This window comes from Alosa alosa, chromosome 8 (genome assembly GCF_017589495.1).
Source record: "Alosa alosa isolate M-15738 ecotype Scorff River chromosome 8, AALO_Geno_1.1, whole genome shotgun sequence".
NCBI classification, from domain to species: Eukaryota; Metazoa; Chordata; class Actinopteri; order Clupeiformes; family Clupeidae; genus Alosa; species Alosa alosa.
The window spans coordinates 31,468,057-31,489,065 of record NC_063196.1 but is presented as its reverse complement, the minus strand read 5'-3'; the positions used below and the strand labels follow the sequence as shown (position 1 = coordinate 31,489,065).

Below are 21,009 nucleotides of genomic sequence, written 5' to 3'. Positions count from 1 at the left end.
ATAGCCTAAGCTAATTCTCCCATATCTTTGGGAACATGATCAAGCCAGTCCCATGAGGTCACAGAGAAAAAGTGCTTTGCTCTTGTCAGGGATGGCTGGGTTGACACTTCACCTGACGTATGGGCTTCACAGAACTGACTGCTACATGGCTCCCATGTAGGCTATTGACAGATGACATGTTGCATGAGCTCCAACAAAAAGATAACACTCCAGTATGAAAGTGGTAATTCTAGCTGAGCTTAGTGCTCTGAACCCCAGCCAACCTTGATGGTGCAGACACAAGGCACTACCACGTAGGAGAGGGCAGCCACCTAAGAAACCACTCCCGTCATAAAAACTGAAAGATATTCCGGTAGCAAGGGCAAGGGTCAGAGCTTTTCCGGATCCATTCAGGATCATATCTTAACATAAAAGACATTCTTGCGATGTTGCCAAATGTAGAGTATCTATGGCTACAGTGGACAGCATGTTCTTTAGACATTTATATTAACATGAGAGTTCTCTGACCAATTTTTTTTAACTAAGCCTCAAAACCAGTTTTGAAGAAATGATATGCAGTTCATAAGCAAGACATGGAATATTTTGGACATGAAGAAACTGCATTGCCCTAGTACTGCACTCTACAGCAAAAATGTGAAATGTTGGACATTGTCCCATGGCTAAAGTTATTTTTTGTAGGGGTTCCCACATCCACACCTTATCCATTCTTAAATTAGAAGTCAGAGATAACCTGTAATATGTGCAAGTCTAGGCTCGATGTAAGAGCTACATGTCTTTACATGAAGTCATAGTCATGTTACAAGATGCATCATGGAACCTAACTGAAATACCAGCCCTGACAAGATTTTCAACTCACTCTGACACATTAGGGATACTAGCAGCAATGATAACGTTACTAGCTTTAACAACATATGGGCCTGCCTTCGGACAATGCGAGGCTTCAACAAAAGAAGTGCACCATGGTCTCTCTCAACCTTTGAACCTCGTACCACACTGTCGCCAAGGGCTTACAGCCGAGTGCAGGCATTCTGCGAGGACTGGGCCTAGTTCACCAATCTGCGTACTCAAAATTCACTTAACGATCATGCGATACATAAATGTGTATGTGAGGACATCCATCACCTACAGGTGCACCTTTGCTCGGCAAAAGCGAAGCATTATTCGCGGTTATAGAACACAGTGGATATTGGATCTATGCAGTTGCACAGTAGCTCAGTGTGGCGATGGAAATGTTACAAAACATCCCCCTTGCATCAGCAGTAGGAATCGGATGTACGCTGCCATGCACTTCTTCGCTTCAGAACACAAACATTGGCCACCATAGTACTGGAATGTTATAGCCTACTATGCTAGTGTCGGCGAGTGAAAGGGGAAAACGAACCCAACAATACATTTCTCCTTCAACAATACAATTGCAGGCGCGCGGCTGGTCTCTCACATTGCTGGGATCATTCATCTTTGGCGTCGCAAAGCAGAAGAGAATATGTTATGTTTACTGACAAAGCGAAGCGTTAGACTACTTGGAATGGAAATCGCTCCAACTGTTTTGACAGCCTCCATTTGCATCAGTGCGAGTGACGAGCAGTTCCCTCTAGCTGGCTAACTACACTAGCCAAGTGCACTCCACACACAGCCCACTTTATCACAGAGCCCTAAAATGTACGTAGGCTAACCTTAAAATGCGATGGTAACCTGTTTATTGAGAGTGGAAGCGTTGCTTACCTAGAATACGAATCAATCTGTGTTGCCCGTCTTGTGTTTATATGTACAAAAATGCAACTTCCCACAGCGGTCCCCGGTGTAGCTTATCCAGGCTGTGATCTCCTGAGCTTCGCTTCCTGCAGCAGCCTCCGACTCCCTCCACAGAATGAAGTCCAGGGAATTGTCCATGACGTCACGAGCAATGAACCAGACATCGCATCCAATGGACGGTGGAAGCGCTTCAGAACAGCGCACTGGACCTCCAACATCGTGGCGCTTTCACTGCCTCACTTTTTAATTATGGGAACAGTAGCCTATCAATAATCCATATTCTTTATTAACTAAAGTACGGATCTTGGTAACATGATAACACGGCCTGTAAAGCGTCATCATAACAGAACCAACTTAGACTAGACGCTGCTATCAGCCTGCGTTTATTATAAGCCTTGTTAGGGCAGAATTTAGCAAGTTGAGAGCGATGAGTGGTGGCTGGTGGGTACATCCAATTTGCAAATATAGATATAGCCTATCCTTAATTTACTGACAAATGTTTTTTTTTTTTTTACTTTCAATTACGTCTCCTTCAGTTACAGACGTTTAGGCACCCTGACCTCAAAAGCACTTGGCGTACAGTAGCCTATGACTCTTAAATATCTTCGACTAAAATATCTTTGCCATTCCTCTTTCTCAAGTGTCAGTGATTTTCCGCGGAAAATGTATTGCACACATGCAGTGGTTGCAGCTGACATTTTATGAAACAAAAGACTGTTAGCCACCCAGCACTCTGGCGCACAAAAGGGCATTGATCCCATTAAGTCTTCTAAAATATTTATGGCCATCGTCAAGATTAGCCTACCTACAGAAGCAGGACGCAGAAGCGGACAGGTGAGCTAAATGACGTAACATAAGACTGCTCAATATTGGCATATTATATAAGGACACCTGATCATAGTTATAGCAGCTTTCACCCAGTTTGATTGGCGAAATAACATTAATATTCTTACATTACTTGTGGCAGTTGTTCAGTTAACAGTGGTCAAAAATCAGGTAGCCCATCCTAGGCTACGTTCTAAAGGTTAAATATTTAGCAAAGAATTACAGTAATATTTCTTTATGCACTCATTTTCTTAACATTTGTAATAAATAACTTAAAATAAATATATAGCTAAATAAATAGCACCACTAACCTGAACCATGAAGTGGTAGAGTACACATGATGGTCTACCAGGCTAATTTCAAATCCATTAAGGTTTTCAAGAGAAGAGTCGATGGCCAATCACCAGTCATTAACGTCTTTCACTGACAATTACAAACATCTTCACTAGTCAATAGGCTTTAATCTCTAATAACACCTACTGTATGAGAGCATTACGATTTCACTTTTTCATTTCCTTAAATGTTTCTGTTGCAGCAAATACAGCTGTTCTCCCACAAACTTTCCCAAACAGACAATGCTGATTAAATAGCATTAGTAAAAGTTGGACTATGAATCTGTTGTTTTATGTTACGTTCTCATACACATGATGGAGACTAAAATTCCCACAGCACATGAACCACATTTCCAACAACAAGAACACAACTCGTGGTGGGAGCTTGAGATTCTTGTATTGTGTGGACTAAGGCAAAATGTGCACTCTTGCAGCTCAATTTGTTTAATATTCAAAAATGAAATCCACCCACGCGTGGTAACATTATGTAAAGCTTCAACAGGCACTGGCTAGCAACGTTTATGAGAAGTAGAAGTTTAGAAACATTGTCTTTTTTTTCCTCTTCCAGACTGGTGGGTATAATAATTTACAAATAACAGCAACTTCTACTCCCTGAAAGCATAAACAAAACCAAAGAAAAACAAAACAAGACGACAAATAAAATAAAATGAACACACTGAAAGGCGCAAGAACACTTTTAACAGTACTGTGCTAGTCCTCCTGAAAAGAATACGGAGCTCCACTTAACCAGCGTCATGGAAACAATAAGGACGTGTACATTAATCCATCGAAAACAGGGTGAAGGTTGGGGAGCCAGGAAATCATGGGGTATGGAGATGCACTGACAACAGCAATTTACAAAGGCAGCAAAAACTTCCAGCGCACAGTATGTACACCTTTTTATTATTATTATTATTATTCAATACAAATTAAAAATGTTTTTTTTTTTTTCTTGCTCTCTCTTTTTTTTGTTGTCTTTGAAGTCTGACAGTTGTGGTTAATGGTGTAATGGAGGGGACAGAGATGTGGTGTTTATCTGTTTTTTTTCTCTCTTCTTTTTTTTCATTTTATGATAGAATTCAAGGAGAACTTATCCAGCAGCCTACAATCACAGATGGGAGGGGCGGGCGGGCAGTTGGTGGGGGGGTGAGGGTCCCGGTGTGAGCCAGCACCCCCCCCCCCCTCCCAGGAGGGCTCGAGAGAGAGAGAGAGAGAGAGAGAGAGAGAGAGAGAAGGGAGGCCCAGACTGAACCAAATGTGTGAGACTCAAGAGCACACGAGCAGCATCGGCGGAGACGGCGAAAAAGGCCAAGGTGCCGCAGCAGCCTCAGGACGTGACGGGGATATCCTGCACGTCCAGTCCGTCAGGGTCCTCCTCGTCGGCGTCCTCGTCGGCCCCGAGGCCTGGCGTGATGCCCTCGGCCTGCTGCTGCGACTGCAGCTTCAGGATCAGCTCCTTGATCTCGTCCCGCTTCCTCTTCATCCGCTGCTGAGCAAACCACTCCAACAGGTTCATGGGGAGGTGGAAACTTGGGATAGGGGTCTGGGAAAGAGAACGAGAGGAACGGCAGAGATGCATCATCCAGTCGAGACTCAAACATAAAACATATCCTCCTCCTCCTCCTCCTCCTCCTCCTCCTGCATGATGCCATGGAGGACATTTCATCTTACCCATCAACTACACAGCTATTATGAAACAAAAATGAACGCTCTGTGGTATTGTTTTTTAGTATTCTTGTTAACCCATCATTTATAACTACATTTATAAATGTATAAATATTTATAGCTACATTTTCAAAGGTAATCAATACTGTAAAGGTCAACAATATACTAGTAATTTCTATTGTAAACAATTGCTCAGACAATTCATCTTTTACTGCTCATATACAGAAAATACAGTGTAGCAAACATAATACTTCCTGGATCATTTGTAGGTTAGAATAATATTTTGTCAACATGCAAGAACATCACAACAGTTAGCAAAGGTCCCGTAGTAGTAGAATAACATCAGCACACCACATTGGAAAGGAGTTTACATACATTTCATGTTGAGAAATTACTACAATTTTTGTTAGGGCTTCAAAAAAAGTACAACATTTGTAAGACACACTGACAGCCTTTCTGGGTTCACTAAACGTCAGTTCAAAAGTTGAGTTTCACCACAATCCAGCAAACACAATCATGATGGCAAACGGCAGCCACAAGCACAGCCGTGTAAACCCAGGCCGCCATGACATACATTTGGAAGTTGGTGTTTTTGTTAGACTTCCGAGGCATGTGTGCAATCTGGCGCCACTATAATCTGACACAGTAATGACAGATTAAACAATGTTGAAAATAACTTTTTTAAGTTTACTTTTACTTGCTGGCACTGCTCTCAAGTGAAGGGTAATGAACAAGGATTTCTTTCTACCCTCTTCTCTTTTATTGTTCTTATTACACGTCCCCCATGCTTTCTGATGATGCTTGTAGAACCAATGTGTATAGTGCTAATGTATGCCAAATGTAAACAAACGTATTTAACTTGCCACAGACCAAAGTACATTTCTAAAGAATTGGACGTATGCACGGAAGGCTCCGTAGAACTTGTGCGGCAATAGAAGCCACCTTATACGGGAGGAACGTCAGCTGTGTTGTGGCAGCATCTTCAATTTCGTGAGGTTTCGCACGGTTTGCCCTGGGCGCAGATTAGAACACTACTTGCGTGCGTCCTCTCTCCGCGGTCCTCCGCCTCATGCCACGGAAATCGTTCAAAGCGCGACATCATCAAGGATCTCTGATTTGTCTAACTGCTAGCAGAGGAGGTGAGGAACGAGGAGAGGGGAAAGGGCCGCTGTCCTTTCCCGTCTCTTCCTCTTGTGACGCCCCAGCTCTACCGTGCTGGGTCCACCTCTTTCTCCCTTGCTGGCCATTGCATTGTGTGTGGCCTGTTCTCCTCTTGTCCCCGTTTTGGCCTGCAGATGGAGCTGTGGAGGTTCTGCCCTGGTGTGCTAATTGGATGGCCTAATTGGAAGGCGGATAATTGGAGGGTGGATAAAACCAGTGCCCTCCAGTGTCTGGTCTCTCTCTGGCTCGCTCTGCTTTCACTCGCACACTCTCGGCAGCCCTGCTCATTTACCTTTTACACTACACATCCACATGCTGACATACACGACAGTTTTGAGCTGCCTTACACATACTGACTTGGTAAATATCTCATTTAACGTATACTGTGCAGGTTTAGGTATTTTTGGCGAGTTTAGAGCTCCCTCTAGAGTCGGGGTGTATTTATATTTTACTCTGCTGTTGTAAACAACAAACTTCTCGCGACTTATCCCCCCTGTACACAATGCAAATGCTTTTGTTGTGGAGGTGAAAGATTAACAACAGGCAAAAACTATCTCCAAAGAGCTATATCTATTGACAAGGTAATGTTTTAGATTCTCGCGAGTTTTGGCGGGGCGCCACTCTTGGAAGTTGCATGGCTGGTTTTCTCGGTAGGGACTCACTATGTCTATGTTGTATAGCTATGCTAGGTGAACAATTTGCCTATTACAAGTTCGTTTACCATCAAATTGCCTTCATAAAGGTGAAAATCTTGCATAGTGTGCCTTTAATAAATATACTTTCGTTTAAAATACACGTTGGTGTGGTCTCCCCTTCATGTCATTGTCACTCCGAGCACAGTGGTTACGACACTGCACTTCTCCCCTTTCTCTATTTTCATCCTCCTTTTTTTCCCTCTTTCTCCTCCTACCCTCTTCATCCCCCCTTCCTTCTCATCTTCATCCCTTAGTTTTATGCCGAGACCCGATCCCAACACCCAGCATACGACAGGTGATCAGATGGGATCCAGCATACGACAGGTGATCAGATGGGATCCCAACACCCAGCATACGACAGGTGATCAGATGGGATCCCAACACCCAGCATACGACAGGTGATCAGATGGGATCCAGCATACGACAGGTGATCAGAGGAGCTCACCTCAAAGAAGCTCTCGACGTACTGCAGGACGTACACGCCGCAGTCGCTGAAGTTGTCCTGCTGAGGCACGCGCGGACTCGAGCCCTTCATCACGTCCTTGCCAAAACTCCGCTGGGTCCCCTTCCGCACCTCCCATTCCACCTCAAGGTATCTGAAAACACACACACACACACACACACACACACACACACACACACACACACACACACACACACACACACACACACACTTAGAATTAGTAAAGGAGAACTTGTATTTGAACACTATGACCACTGTGCAATTTGAATGACAGCTCATCAAATATCAAGAGTTATTCAAGTGTTCAATTTAAATTCTTTTGTCAGACACTTTATTATTGGATTATTTGTCAAATACATAATAATTTCACATTTGAAAATTTACTCATAATGTACTTACTCTCTGAGAGTTTTCACTACAGTGGATCTAGCTGGGCCCCGTAAGGAGTCCATGATGAGAATACAAGGCCTGAGAGGAGGAGGAGGAGGAGGAGGAGGAGGAGGAGGAGGAGGAGGGGGGTGTGGATATGTATGAGACATTCATTTACTCTGATTCATTACATCTATTATACGAGTCACACACCATTTACTTCTTGTCATCAAAAGCATGTCTTTGTAGTCAGTCCGTTTAATTATCTACTTCAGCATGAATAAGTAGAGCATTAAAGCTGGCTACAGTGCTGCCATCTGCTGGAGGCAGTCGGGATTGAACATGCAGCCCCTCCAGATGCATTGTTACTTACTGTTTACAGATGGTAGGTTTGGACGTCCACTCCATGCCTTCAGAATTTAGAGTGTCGTCCGCCAGTGCCCCGTCTTCACTACACTCATCCTTCAGAAATGAAAAGTATACGTCAGTACGTACGACATGAGGGTACGCAGGAATGATCTTTTAAGAAACACCACCATAAATAGACAGACACTTCAAAATAAATGCACAAAAATCATCTCAAATCATTATTTACACTGAAATGCCATTGCCTGGAAATGAAGACTGACAAAAAAAAAATAAAAAAGAAAGTCAGTCAGCACTTACGGGACTCGAGCTTCTCTCATCAGGGAAGACAAAGGCGTCATCATGGCCACTCCCTGATCCATAACACACGCTGATCCTGTGCAAACCGTCTGTGAGAAGAACAGGGGAGAGGAGAGGGGAAGGGAGGGGAGGGGAGGGGAGGGGAGAGGAGACGAGAGGAGACAAGAGGAGAGGAGACAAGGAGGAGAGGGCAGGGGAGAGGAGATGAGGAGAGGAGAGGAGACAAGGAGGAGAGGGCAGGGGAGAGGAGATGAGAGGAGAGGAGGGGAGACGGGAGGAGGGGGCAGAGGAGCACAGAAATGCAAATCAGGAGACGTCCCCCTGCTGAGCTGGCTCGGTGTTCTCCAGGCAAGAGACATCACATTCTTGACAATGCAGCAGTGCACAAGGACTTCAATATTCTGTTCAAGCCTACAGTACCTTGCTTTATTACCAGCATGGCTGCTGAATACAGGCTTTAGCAAGAAGCTATCCGAACATTTAAGGCTTAAAGATGCATCATCCTCCAAGAAGACAGACTGAGGATTCGAAATTTGTAGATATATTGCTTAAAATAACCTTTCTTTTCTTTTTTTAAAGGTCATGATTAACAGGGAAGATTAGATTATTTAGTCTCAGTAATCTAATATGAAGACAGTAGGGTAGGTATTCATCTCTAATCTTTTTTATATTTGTTATATTTTTTTCATTTATTGGCATTTTGTTCTCTACATGTATTATATCTTTATTGATTTTATTTCATAAATTGCTACTTTCCTCTTCGTTTCTTTTTTCATTAATAGTATTTCATTTCAATTTCATTATATATATTATTTAATTGCATGTCATGACTTTGTTTCTTAATTCATATTAATTGGTCTTTATGGTTCTGTTTAAATGACTTTTTTTTTTACATATATTGTATATATTGATTAATCTTGTGTCATAACATGTAAAACACATTGTACGATAATGTGCTATATAAATTCAGGCATGAAAACGGTGAGAAGGGCACGCGAAGAAGGAAATGGCCGTTTCATAGCAAAACAAGCGCGAGTGACATTGTTGCCAATAGTGCATAGCTTCCATGGAGTATGAAGTTGCCTAAAACCAGAGATTTATAAAGAAAACAAACTAGAAAATGACTAATTTTTACAAAAAAATACCTTTATTTATTCTTTTTGGCTTGGGCCTAAGTGTGAAGGGGCCTACTTGCGCTGTTTGGCAAGCCTGGCCCTCCTCTCCTCCTCAGTAATCTACATGAGTTTTCTTTCTTTCTTTCTTTCTTTCTTTCTTTCTTTATTTCTTTGTGCCTGAAGTTATCAAACATTTCTGAAGATTTCATAGGCCTAATGGACACTTCATAGTAGACTATTAGAATAAGTCTGAATAAGATAAGTCTGAATATTTGTTGGACCAAACCAGGTAATGAATAAACTTGGGTAGGGTAGACTAGGCTTTCATTTGTAAAATTGGTTTGAAATGTTTTAACCTGCAGCCTAGGCTACTTACAGATTGTGGCATTGTGCTAGTGTGTTTAACCAACCAATAAAGTTGTGTGAACAGTGTTCACATTACATGTCAAGCCCTGTAGACACAGACTATGTCTACTGATCAGGCCACTGAACGTTTCTTAAAAGACATTACCATGGCAAACACTGCTTTTGTCTCTGAACTCGACAAAACGCACCAGCCCAGTTTAGGAGTATTTAATTCAACTATTTAGTCATTCACATTGGCCTTTGCTATACTGATAAAGTATGCCTATTTGCTTCAGTTTTTGTCGATCTAGATGGCTCAAACTGCACGTATAGCTTATTCTTCATCAAATGAACTCCGTTGTCTATATTTCTGTCCAATATCGCTAACTTTAACAGCCTATGCTACGTTGCTACACCAATCTCAACGTCTTTTTCTGACAGAAGTTTAAAGTTTCAACTAGCCCACCTGTGTCATCAATAAGCATCTCTCCTCGCCGGGCTCACATTCCAGCTGACATTTCAGACGCATATATCTGTAGTCACACAGACAGGGAGGCTATTCCAGCGCAAGCGTTCTGTTCGTGTTGCATCCGCGGCAAAATTTAGCTTCCACTGTTTAATAGGCTAAATGCATAGGGGCTGCATTCACATAATCGTTGCTGGATCAGACAAGTTTTTAATTTGGCTCTTGTCTTACAACGCATCAAGATGTGTTCGCATAAGCGCGTGATTTGTAAACTCAGTTGTAAACCCCCCACACACACACACGCACAATATTTTCTCATCGGATCTTCGCGAACCACGCAAGTCCCCTATTTTGGATTCAAAACGGCGAATTTCACCGACAGGTTTTCATGCCTGATAAATAAATAAATTCCCACATGTCACTATCCACTCAGGGCACATTTCACTATCCAATGTGCACTTTCTGTTCATTGCACAATAGACCCCCCAGGTGTATAAAGGGGTGTATGATAATTTGTAGATCACCAAAGAGAAATTTAACACCTAAATGAGAAATATGTAATCTGTTGGACTTACTCATTTGCACTATCACCATGACCACTATCACCATTGCACTATCACCGTGACACTCACTCACACAGCTCAGTCCCTGCCTCAGTCATTGCAATCACCTCTTGATTGATTAATCACCACTATGTGGATACTGTTTTTAGAATTGATTTAGATTAAGTGTTAGTATAATTTGTATTTTAGTATATTCTTTATCTTCTACTGTCCTTATTGCTTAGTTATGTTTTTATATTATATACTTTTAATTACTTTTTCTGCTGTTAGTGAATGTGTGTGTGTGTGGTCTGTATGCTACTGAGACCTTGAATTTCCCCTGGGGATCAATAAAGTATCTATCTATCTAAGAACATTTCAGAAGTCTTTTTATTTAGATATGTTGGGAGAGCAGTGACGCTACTGGCTGCAGTGTCCATACCACATTTGGGTCTAAGTGCCCACAGGGACCCAGGTTCGAAGCTGACCCGAAGCTATTTTAAAGCCATCTCCCAATTCTCCCTTTCAATCTCTCTCACTTTGAAATTTGTTTGTTATTTCAGCAGATCTGAGCATCCTCCTCCTGTACTTCATCACCAGGACCTGACTACTAAATTGAATCCTTGATCACGTCTGCACAAAGAGACTGCTCTAACTTCAGATCTGAGCTCTACAGACGGCCCTAATTGAACTGTTCATGCTCTGCATTGCTAATGGAGTCCCCATTGCCCCATGAATTCATTTCTCATTATTTACGTCGTTCTTGTCTAAATGTCTGTGTGAAGCGCTTTGAGTGGCCATTTTGTGCTAGAAAATGCACTATATAATTCATTTTACTGCATTTGTATAGCGCTTTTTTTCCCTAACGCACTTTCCAATTTTGTGCCTCACATTCACCCATTCACACACACACACTTCTACACCGATATTCTACTTTACCACACTTTGGCCTTTTGCCTTTGACGTTATGATCTGGGCGCCATGTCAAAAGTGAAAGTGATTGATAATGACTGACTATTATTGTGTTACATGCTCCAAATGTAAAGCACTTTGAGCTGCATTCTGTGTATGAAAGGTGCTATACAAATAAAGCTTATTATTATTATTACTACTATGATGTCTCACCTGAGTACTGTGGCTGGACCTTGAGCTGGCCGTTAATGCCGTGGCCGCAGCCGGTCTCCTGGGCCAGGTGTGGGCACACGGGCACGGCCTTGTGCTGCTGCCCGGCGGCGTTGGCGGGTCCGAGCGGGCAGGCCACTGGGGCACCGCTGTGGGGCGGAGAGGGGTCGGCGGGGGCGGACGTCGGCGCCTCCCGGACCGACGAAGGGTGCTCCCGGTCGAGCACAGGGCTGACCCTGTTGACAGCCTGTGAAGGGGGCTGGTAAAGGGGGTTAGGCTCCAGCTTCGGGCCCTCTAGGCCAGGGAAACAAATCACAGCCAGGTACCAGTGAGCCCTGGAGGGAGACAGAGACTAGGTAAAAATCTGGAGAGAGAGAGAGAGAGAGAGAGAGAGAGAGAGAGAGAGAGAGAGAGAGAGAGAGAGAGAGAGAGAGAGGTGGGAGACTGGACAAGGTGAGAAGATGAACAAGGTGAAGAAGAGAAAAGGGGAATCTCTGGAGCATTAGTCTGCTGATCAACGCATTAGTCTGCTGATCAAACTGATACTCGACATCAAAGAATTTCCCCACCAGTAGCCTTGAGACTAAAGCATGATTTTAAAGGACAGATGTAATCAGTGACAGATGACCACTCCTCCAATCTCCTCTTGAGCTGTGTATAACAGACAGTGCCTGGGTGGACTCACTGAAAGAGACAAGCTGGACGTGCAAACGAGACAATGAGGGAAAGGACAGACGACAGCAGAGGGTGAGAAGAAGGCCCAACTCACGACTCGTTGATGGGGACGAAAATGAAGTCCTTCTGGAAGAGGTCGACGTGGCGAGTCCAGGTCTTCACCCGGTTGTGCTTTCTCTTCTGGATCCTGGATGAGACCCAACAGCACCCCGAGAGAGAGAGAGAGAGAGAGAGAGAGAGAGAGAGAGAGAGAGAGAGAGAGAGAGAGAGAGAGAGAGAGAGAGAGAGAGATCCGGCTTAGCATGACACAAGCCTACAGGCATGCAGAACAGGAGGGGGCCAGTGAGTGGGTGAGAGGTGGGAGTCGGTCGCACCGGGGGCCAACTTACGGGAGATTGGCCGTGTCCGACACATTCCTCCTCTCGCGCTGGTTTAGCCGCTTGTAGAAGAAAGAGCTGAACACATGGCTCCGTCCTGCATCCTCCTTTTTCAACCGTTCCAAGAACAAATACCTGGGGAAGGAAGTCAGGAGAGAATGGACACAAAGCTTTGGAAGAAAAAAAAAATCTTTGCAAACATGCGGGTAATGTGACAAAAACTTTAGACAGCAGATCAAGTAAGGCTCTAGAGTGGAATACTCTGTGGGCTTTTAAAAGAACAGAAGACAAAAGCCACTAAAACATAAATAAGGGCAGACGGCTTCAGAAAGAACAGAAACTGGGTTGTCCAGGGTGTGAGAAAGCCTTACTCACTTTAAATAAAAGTCGATGATGACATCGTTAAGGAATTCTCCATCGTTGAGGCAGTGGAGGTCTTCATTGGTCACGGATATTCCTCCCTTGGCCGGGGGAGGGGGGTACACCATGAGCCTGCGGGACACAAATACCACAGGCCTGACCGGGAGGCGAAAACAGCCGTGCAGCTGGGGCCATAACAAGCAGGACAGTGTGCAGTAAACACACCTGCCTTTCAAACGCTGGGCGGAGGAGAAAACGACCCTAATCACCAAATAAAAAAGCCTAAAGCCACAAATAACCTCTCACTCAGTCACTGAGTTAACAGGTGGCTACACAGGCTTACGCATGACCCTAAACTAAAGTACTTAGACATTTATCTACTATGTTTGTACTGCTGATGGCACTAAGGCAAAAAACTTGAGCTGGATTACTCAACAGAAAAAGGCCACCAGACCCAAAATTAAACATAACCTTAAACACAGCCTTCTTTATGACTTCTTCAGACTTATAATCACACAGGTATGTGTATCTAACTTAATGCCATGTCATGCTTGACTAAGGATCCTCCGAGTAACATTTTCACAAGTGTGTTGTACAGCAAACATCCTACAGTACAGTAACTTCGCTTAAAGCTACGGGGGATTACAAGTCACTCTTCTCTCCCTCTCTCCCTCTCCCTGGTTTTCCTTACTTTACTACAGGGCCAGTGAATGTAGGCTGCAGCTCCATATCGTCTTAGTCCCCCGTCCTCGGCAGGAGGGAGGCTGGGTGGACATCTAGGATCCCGGGGGGGGGCCAGAGGAGGCTGAGGAGGGGACCTGGGCTGGAGGTGGAGGTGTTAGTGGGGGTTGGGCTGGTGGTGGGGGTGGTGGGGGTTGGGCTGGACGTAGCTGTTGCTGAGGCTGTGGCTGCTGTGCTTTTCTGTGTGTTCTCCTGCACCTGCAGAAAGTCAAGGTGAACATTAAACACACACACACACACACACACACACACACACACACACACACACACACACAGGCACATCAATGAATATCTGTGCAATAGAGTGACTGCAACATGATTAACACTAAAAGATTCCAAAGAGTCCATTTTCAATTTTCAATACTACAACCTGCATCTTACAATATATCTTTCTGCAAGTTCGTATTGTAAACATTTACATCCATATGTTTTTTAAACCATTTAGACCATCCCGTGTGCAATTAATGAAGTTGCCAGTGAAATAGGTTGTGTGCAGAATAGAAGCTCTTCACATCCATTGTATTGCTTCCAATTCCTTCTAATTCCAAAACATTTCTAATGTTGCTTTACTGATACTCTAACACAACTTGCTGTTTGCTAGCAAGTATCAAGAGTGCTCTACCTTGACTTTCTCCTTTTCCTTGTTTGCTAGCAAGTATCAAGAGTGCTCTACCTTGACTTTCTCCTTTTCCTTGTTTGCTAGCAAGTATCAAGAGTGCTCTACCTTGACTTTCTCCTTTTCCTTGGCGGCCTTGTTGTACTGCACCAGTCTTACGTTGGCTTCCGCGAAGGTCAGCTTGGAAGGGAACTCGGTGAGGGCATTGGTGCGCCCAATCTCTACCAAGATCTCCTCTAGAATCATCTGCTCATGCATGGAGAGTCCGTTCTCGAAGATGAGCACTATGTACTTTTCGTCCAGATCTGGTCAGAAGAGAAGGAGGATACAGGTGCTAAGAGCGCTAAAAGTTGTACAAAAAGGCAGCCAGGTCAGGCTTTGAAAAGACACTGAAAATAACAAGCAAAAAGACCAAGTATTTCAGAATCGAATACTAGGGGTGTAGAGGTACACATGTTCTTACTGACCTGTTTAGGTACAGGACGTTAGATTCAATACAGAAAGTGCCCAATGTACCGAATCCACTCTTAAACAGGAATGAACAGTATGGCTATATTGTGTTCGGACCATGTTTGAAATTTGAGTTCCCACACACAGACAAATTGAAGGAACCATATGTAAGATTGTGGCCAAAACTGGTACTGCAGTCACGTTCAAATTACTGTAAAGTGGTGCAATAACTGGATTATTGTGACCCATCCTGATATTGATGGCTTTGCATGGTTCATGGTTATTACTGCATCAGGTGGTGCGGGCGTGTGGGGGCGCCGTACTCACTGTTGCCGCTGCAGTCGTACCACAGGCCACCGCTCTCCTGCGACATGTGAAGCTGCTGGCGTAGCCGCTGACACTCCGCCGCGCTGGTCTGGAAGAAGAGCACCGGCAGCTTCCGCACGTTGCACCACTCACAGCTGGTCAGCTCCGACGCCCGCAGACGCACCTTCTCCATAATGTCCACCTCACGACCTGTTGCGCGCACACACACACACACATTAACATTTTGGAGATGTACATATAAATGCACACATACAGGTGTGTACATTATTTCTTGACCTGGCACACACACAAATTTATGGAGGATGTCTTGTGACATATCTTTAATTCTATGTGTCAATCTATTGGTCAATAAATATATGTTATTTTAATATGGTCATATTTTGTTGCAAAAGACGCATATTCAGTTTGTTTATTATTGCACTTATTAGGGGGACCCAGAGAGCAAATCTTCCTTAGTGCTGCTTTAAGAAACAAGGCAACATTGTACAAATAAAGATTATGAATAAAATACAAAAAATAAAATAGCACTTACTTTCAGTTTCAAGCTGAATGTATTCTGATGAGAACTGGAAGACAATAAAGAAGAAGCATATTATTAATTGCGTAGTACGACAGACAGATATTTGCAAATGTTACATGGCTCGAATGCAAAATACCATTCACGACAACACTTCATCAATTGCAATTATGTGACTGGCTCCTATAACACTAACTCAATATTAAATGTGAATATCAACTATTGCTTAAGCCTACATGTTTAATGTAACCAGTGACTTCGTCTTGACCATCACACGACTATCCAAACAGCTCTGATGCAGCAGCAGGGAAACGGACAGTCGGAGGTGTTTTGTGCTAGACTAGAGGACAGGAGATGAAACTCACAATGACAGGCTTGGTGACCATCCGTCGCAGGGTCCCTATTCTGACACTGCGACACTCCAGGATGATGCTCTCTAGCTTGGGAGCAGTGATTTTACGCCTCTTTGGGGTACAGTGGTCTTCGCACACCGCGTTTCCATACTGCAGGAAGGGAAAAGATGTGTTTTAAGTCATTTAAAAAAAAAAGGGTCTTAGCACAATTACAGTGAGGTTTGTATATACATCAAGAAAACTTCTTCACCATTGTCTTTTGGAATTCAATCAAAAAATTTGTGATGATTTCCAGTTATTCCCAATAATGTTTCAAAAATGAATGCCCTTGATTCAACAACCCCACACACACAAAAATCTGTCAACATTCCAACTAACAGATGTGAAAAACCACCCGGTTGCCAAGAGAACCATTAGCGGCTTTTTTTTCTTCTTTCTCTTCTTTCTCTTTTTTTTTTTTTTTAACCGAACGCCCTTCCTTGAGGTGGCTTTTCAAACCGGCTGGGAAACAGCCAGTCCCATCAGCCCCGGTGCATTCTAATTCCACCATTGTCGTCGCTGTCTGCCAGCAGGAAACGCGCGGCATTGCTCACGCTGATGCAATTTTTAGAGCTCCGTGCCGCATCTCCCATTAGAGCGCGTTCCGAAGCGCCACGGTTTAGTGCCTACCTCGCTCACTCAGGGGGACGCGCACTGACAGACTGCCTCCTGTGCGCATAAAATAGGAGCCTTCATCAGTGGAGCATGCAGCTGCCAAAGGGAGCTCGAGTGGCCCTTTCCCCCCGCAGATGCTTTCATCCAGCAGCGGAGCGTGCAAGGCAGGGCCTGATGCTGTTGTCCAGTCACGAGCAGGACAATTGCTCACGAAAGAGGAGCAGTTTTCTTGTACTAATGGTGTGGTAGCTTATATTTGTTAAACGAGTATCTGCTTCACCTTTAACAATGTACTCAGTATGTGTGAGATGTGCGGGCTAAAGTCCACTAGTCTGTACATTAAATAGGTGCCCTTGAATGTTAAGATGAAAAACAACAAAAACCTTAAAAAAGGGGGACACCAGAACAGATGCATCTGTATTTTGTAATCATGTTAACAATAACATCTTACTAGCCATAATAAAGCTAAGATTATCTTCTAGTACAGGAGCAGAACCATCTATGTAACATGTAAAAAAAAAATCTATTTCTTTCAGGAAACAATTTTATCAAGATATTCAATAAAAATATTAGTACAGGAAGCATGTTAGTAAGTACAGAGTACTCAAAGAGAAGAATAAGGAGTCAGAACAGACAAAGTGCAAACAAGTAAAGCTTTCAAATGACAAATACTTGTCTATTTAAGACTCCTTGCAGCACAGAAAAGTGCTACAAAATAACAAAACTGTATGCTTGTTTTCATATTCCTTTTACGGTTATATTTTCAGGTGTACAATCAAAAGGTCAGTCATGTCATATAACTGTATTTTGTGCAAGCTACTGTGAAACTGATGGCATCAGTACGCCAGTAGTAAATTCACTTCAGAACATTTCACATTCACAATCAGACTCATTCTGTTTGAATCAAATGCACATATTATACACCATCAGTATCTGATGTTGATTACACTGAGGCCCTACTCTGATAAATATTGTAGCAGTCTTGATAGAAATCAAATCATTTTTGAAAGCACCCCTGCAAACTCTTTCTTACCATAATGGAATGTCAGGCCCATTAGTCTAACTGGCCACAAACTCAGACGTCAGGCCCATTAGTCTAACTGGCCACACAAACCAAGTCTGATGGCTTCACACAACCACCAACATTACTAACAATCGTGTGCTCTCTTTCACTATTATACAAGTAGTTGAGCTGAAAGATGTAGGCTAAAAGCTTTTGAAATAGGTCTGAAATAGGTCACAGGACTGGATGACCGCAATGATAATGGTCATCATCATGGTTTATCATGAGTCATGATCTTACCCACTCAAAGCATTTGTTATGCTTGTTAGACTTGGTCCCTCCCATGATTTTTTTTCCTCAGGCTTTGTTAAAGGTGTTTTAAGCAATGCCACACTTAGAGCACAAACAAACCTTTTTTGTCACTTACAGCAAACATCACCTCACCATCAGCTAGCTGCCTGTGTCCTGAATACAATGTAAAAAAACGCTCAAAAGGCTCCAAAAACGGCAACAAAAACAACCTGGGCAAACCTAGCCCATAAAAACATAACAAACTGTTCCAGCAAATCAGAGACAAGATGCTCGTTTAGGAGAGTTTCAATTACACGGGAGGGAGGGGGAGGAAGTGGCGAGCTAGCTCTCTGTTTTGTTTGAACGTCAACAGAAGTGACGTTACCCAGCATCGCTTAGAGCACCTTTAAGGAAAAGGGACATGAATCCCTTCTGCGTAGAGCCAAGTAGTTGGCTGGTTTAAGCCCAGAATCACGTTCAACTGAGGAGACTGACACATCTTCAAAGCTCTAAACTTCAAATATTAACAAGTTGCCAGCTGCAAGAGAAGCAAGCTGGCTGCACTCATGAACGGAAGAAGTGAAGAGTAGAACACTCTACAAAATATTTCAAAAGCTATTGCTCCATTCAAACATCGCACTTCAGATGAGTTGTCTTACCGCATCTTTCATGCGCGGTTTCCTGGGTATCACGAGGCGCGGTTCTGTGATCTCAGTGAAGTAGTCAGCTGTGAGCTCGTCTTGCTGCTCTGCCGGCCCCTTTACCGCTGCCTCGACCTTGCCCCCCGAGGGCGCCGGAGAGGAGTGGGCAGAGTCCGCAGGCCGTGGAGACACACTGTCCAATCGGTTGACGCTACCCGTGCTGGCATTGTCAGCCTCCTCCTCTTCGTCACTGGACAGCACAACTGTATGAGGAAATATTTGGGTATGTTTAATTATAATGAGCAAAAAACTTATTTCTAATGGCTAAAACACATGCAACCAAAGCATAGCTCTCTGTTCCGTTCATTTTTTTTATTGGAGACAGGTAACGGTGGATTAAATGAGACCAAACAGTCTTGAAAATTGTGGACCTTCTATAAGGGGTTATTTGTATGAGATATTTAATCCTGGGCTTACTTAAAAGAGAATTCCGGCCATTTTTCACATAGATTTCTGTTTCTCAAGGTCACAGAGAATCGTCGGTACGAAGAGAGAAAAAAAAACAACAAAAAAAAACAAACAAACGGTGCTACCTAGGTCGAGTTGCTGCAGCCAACAGCTAGAGAAGCCACTCTGGGAGCATGAACATAAACTCAGTGACCATTAGAGAAACCGAGATCTATGTGAGAAATTGTCGGAATTCTCCTTTAAATGGATATTCAGTCCTAATGCAAAGACATGCCTATAAACTGGCTGGCTAACTACCTCATGATGAAGTGTGCTAGAGATGCATTGCATGCATTGTCAGCATAATGTCAATAATCTGAGCAGAACTGCTGAATCTGGAGCCATTCATCATTGAGTAGAACCACTAAATATCTAGTCCAGTACAACAGGGTATATACCATGAGTACTTCAAGAAACATCACGCATATTTTTGAATATTGCATCACAGAGGGTTCTTCGTACAATGTACACATTACTTCTCTGAGAATCTCAATCATATCCAAGCAAAATTGGTATTGTAACTGAAATATACCTAACAGAATAATATTGAATCGAAAAACAAATTGAGTTGGATATCAAATTGAACTGGGGGCTTGTGAATCGGAACTGAATTGCTTCTTGAATTGATTGAATTGATTTTTGTTTGTTTGTTTGTTTGATTTAAAGCCATTTCAGCAATTAAGGCTATTTAATGGCCACGTTTTTGAATTTGTTCAGGAAATCAGTGGTGATACCCAGTCGTAATCCTAATGGTTGTCTTTTAGCAATACTGTTAGCAATAGCTTTGAATGCTTTTGTAATATTTTCTAGGGTGTTCCAACCTGGACTGTTGAACCACAGAGAGTATAGCTTGTACTTCACACCTCACAAAGTGGCAATTCTACTGTACAGGATTGATTTAAACAGATAAATAAATGCTTCAAAATTAAATGAAACAAAACGGGCTCACATTACCCTATCTAATCAACAGAATAATTAGTAAGAATCTAATAATTCTCTTCTCTCTCTGCCTAGAGTGATCATATGAGAGAATCGGTTACACTGCTATATTAACATGGCTAACTCCAAGGTGAGCTTCAGAATTATGCAATTATGCATTTACTTTAGACAACTTAGACAATTCTATCGTCTTGGGTACTTAGTGCAGCTGACGTGCTTATCTGCTGGAAAATGCAATGCTTACAGCATCTATTTACGTTATCTATTAGTTCTATTTACGTTATCTATTAGTTCTATTTACGTTATCTATTAGTTCTATTTACGTTCCAGTAAAGTTTTATTTATGTTCCACGGCCACTCTCTCTCTAGCGTCTAGCCTTGGCTAAACCCGATTATGAATCATGAACAAAATCTGCAGTTTACGTTTATTCATTTAGCAGGCACTTTTATCCAAAGTGACTTACATAATGTCAATTATATTACAAGGGCCAGCGTGCCTGGAGCAACTTGGTGTTGAGCCTTGCTCAAGGGAGCAACGGTGGAAGCCAGGAATTGAACCCACAACTTTTCAGACAACTGAAAAGGCCACCAACTAGAATACGCAACTGTTTTGTGATCTATGATATGGTGAAACAGACATTCAGTCATGTACTTGAACTATTAGTAGCAGTTGAATTATGGAAGAAGGAGGAGGTATGCAGTATTGCAGTGTTTTTATTTTTCTAACCTCACACTCTCTAGTCTACACTGCCAGACTCAGTTGATCTAAATCAGCATTAGGCTAGTTGGTGTAAAGACACAAGCAGGCTTTTCTGAGCCCCTACGTCAGACCAGGACGAGCCAGCCGTACCACTGTGGTGTACCCGTCGCTCTGGTTCCTCCTTCTAATTTCCGCGCAGGTGCCTGTGGTTTCTGCGGTCGCATAGTTTCAAGACTTTCCCTGCACCCTCCTGAACATTTTCACAGCCTGTTTGCTTGCACTGTGCAAATATTTGACACCAGTACGGAGATGAGGGGCTTCATTAGGGTCTGGAACATCT

General features: G+C 43.1%; 2 protein-coding genes across 2 annotated transcripts in view; both read right to left on the bottom strand.

Moving 5' to 3' along the window:
- Positions 1-1,878, bottom strand: part of myo6a (myosin VIa) — an 83,840-nt gene extending 81,962 nt beyond the window's left edge. Inside the window, exon 1 of the mRNA XM_048250429.1 lies at positions 1,723-1,878. The gene's annotated coding sequence lies outside the window, so the exon portion shown is untranslated. The remainder of the gene's footprint in view (positions 1-1,722) is intronic.
- Positions 1,879-4,099: 2,221 nt separating this feature from the next.
- The window catches only part of senp6a (SUMO specific peptidase 6a), a 30,019-nt gene continuing 13,109 nt past the window's right edge, over positions 4,100-21,009 (bottom strand). Inside the window, exons 10-25 of the mRNA XM_048249716.1 lie at positions 18,542-18,786; positions 15,947-16,084; positions 15,597-15,630; positions 15,065-15,253; positions 14,396-14,592; positions 13,749-13,869; positions 13,622-13,664; positions 12,946-13,062; positions 12,583-12,705; positions 12,288-12,380; positions 11,522-11,853; positions 7,929-8,017; positions 7,636-7,724; positions 7,293-7,361; positions 6,876-7,026; positions 4,100-4,452 (exon numbers count right to left, since the gene is read on the bottom strand). Coding sequence (XP_048105673.1) covers positions 4,237-4,452; positions 6,876-7,026; positions 7,293-7,361; positions 7,636-7,724; positions 7,929-8,017; positions 11,522-11,853; positions 12,288-12,380; positions 12,583-12,705; positions 12,946-13,062; positions 13,622-13,664; positions 13,749-13,869; positions 14,396-14,592; positions 15,065-15,253; positions 15,597-15,630; positions 15,947-16,084; positions 18,542-18,786 — 2,246 coding nt within the window. The 3' untranslated portion in view covers positions 4,100-4,236. The remainder of the gene's footprint in view (positions 4,453-6,875; positions 7,027-7,292; positions 7,362-7,635; positions 7,725-7,928; positions 8,018-11,521; positions 11,854-12,287; positions 12,381-12,582; positions 12,706-12,945; positions 13,063-13,621; positions 13,665-13,748; positions 13,870-14,395; positions 14,593-15,064; positions 15,254-15,596; positions 15,631-15,946; positions 16,085-18,541; positions 18,787-21,009) is intronic.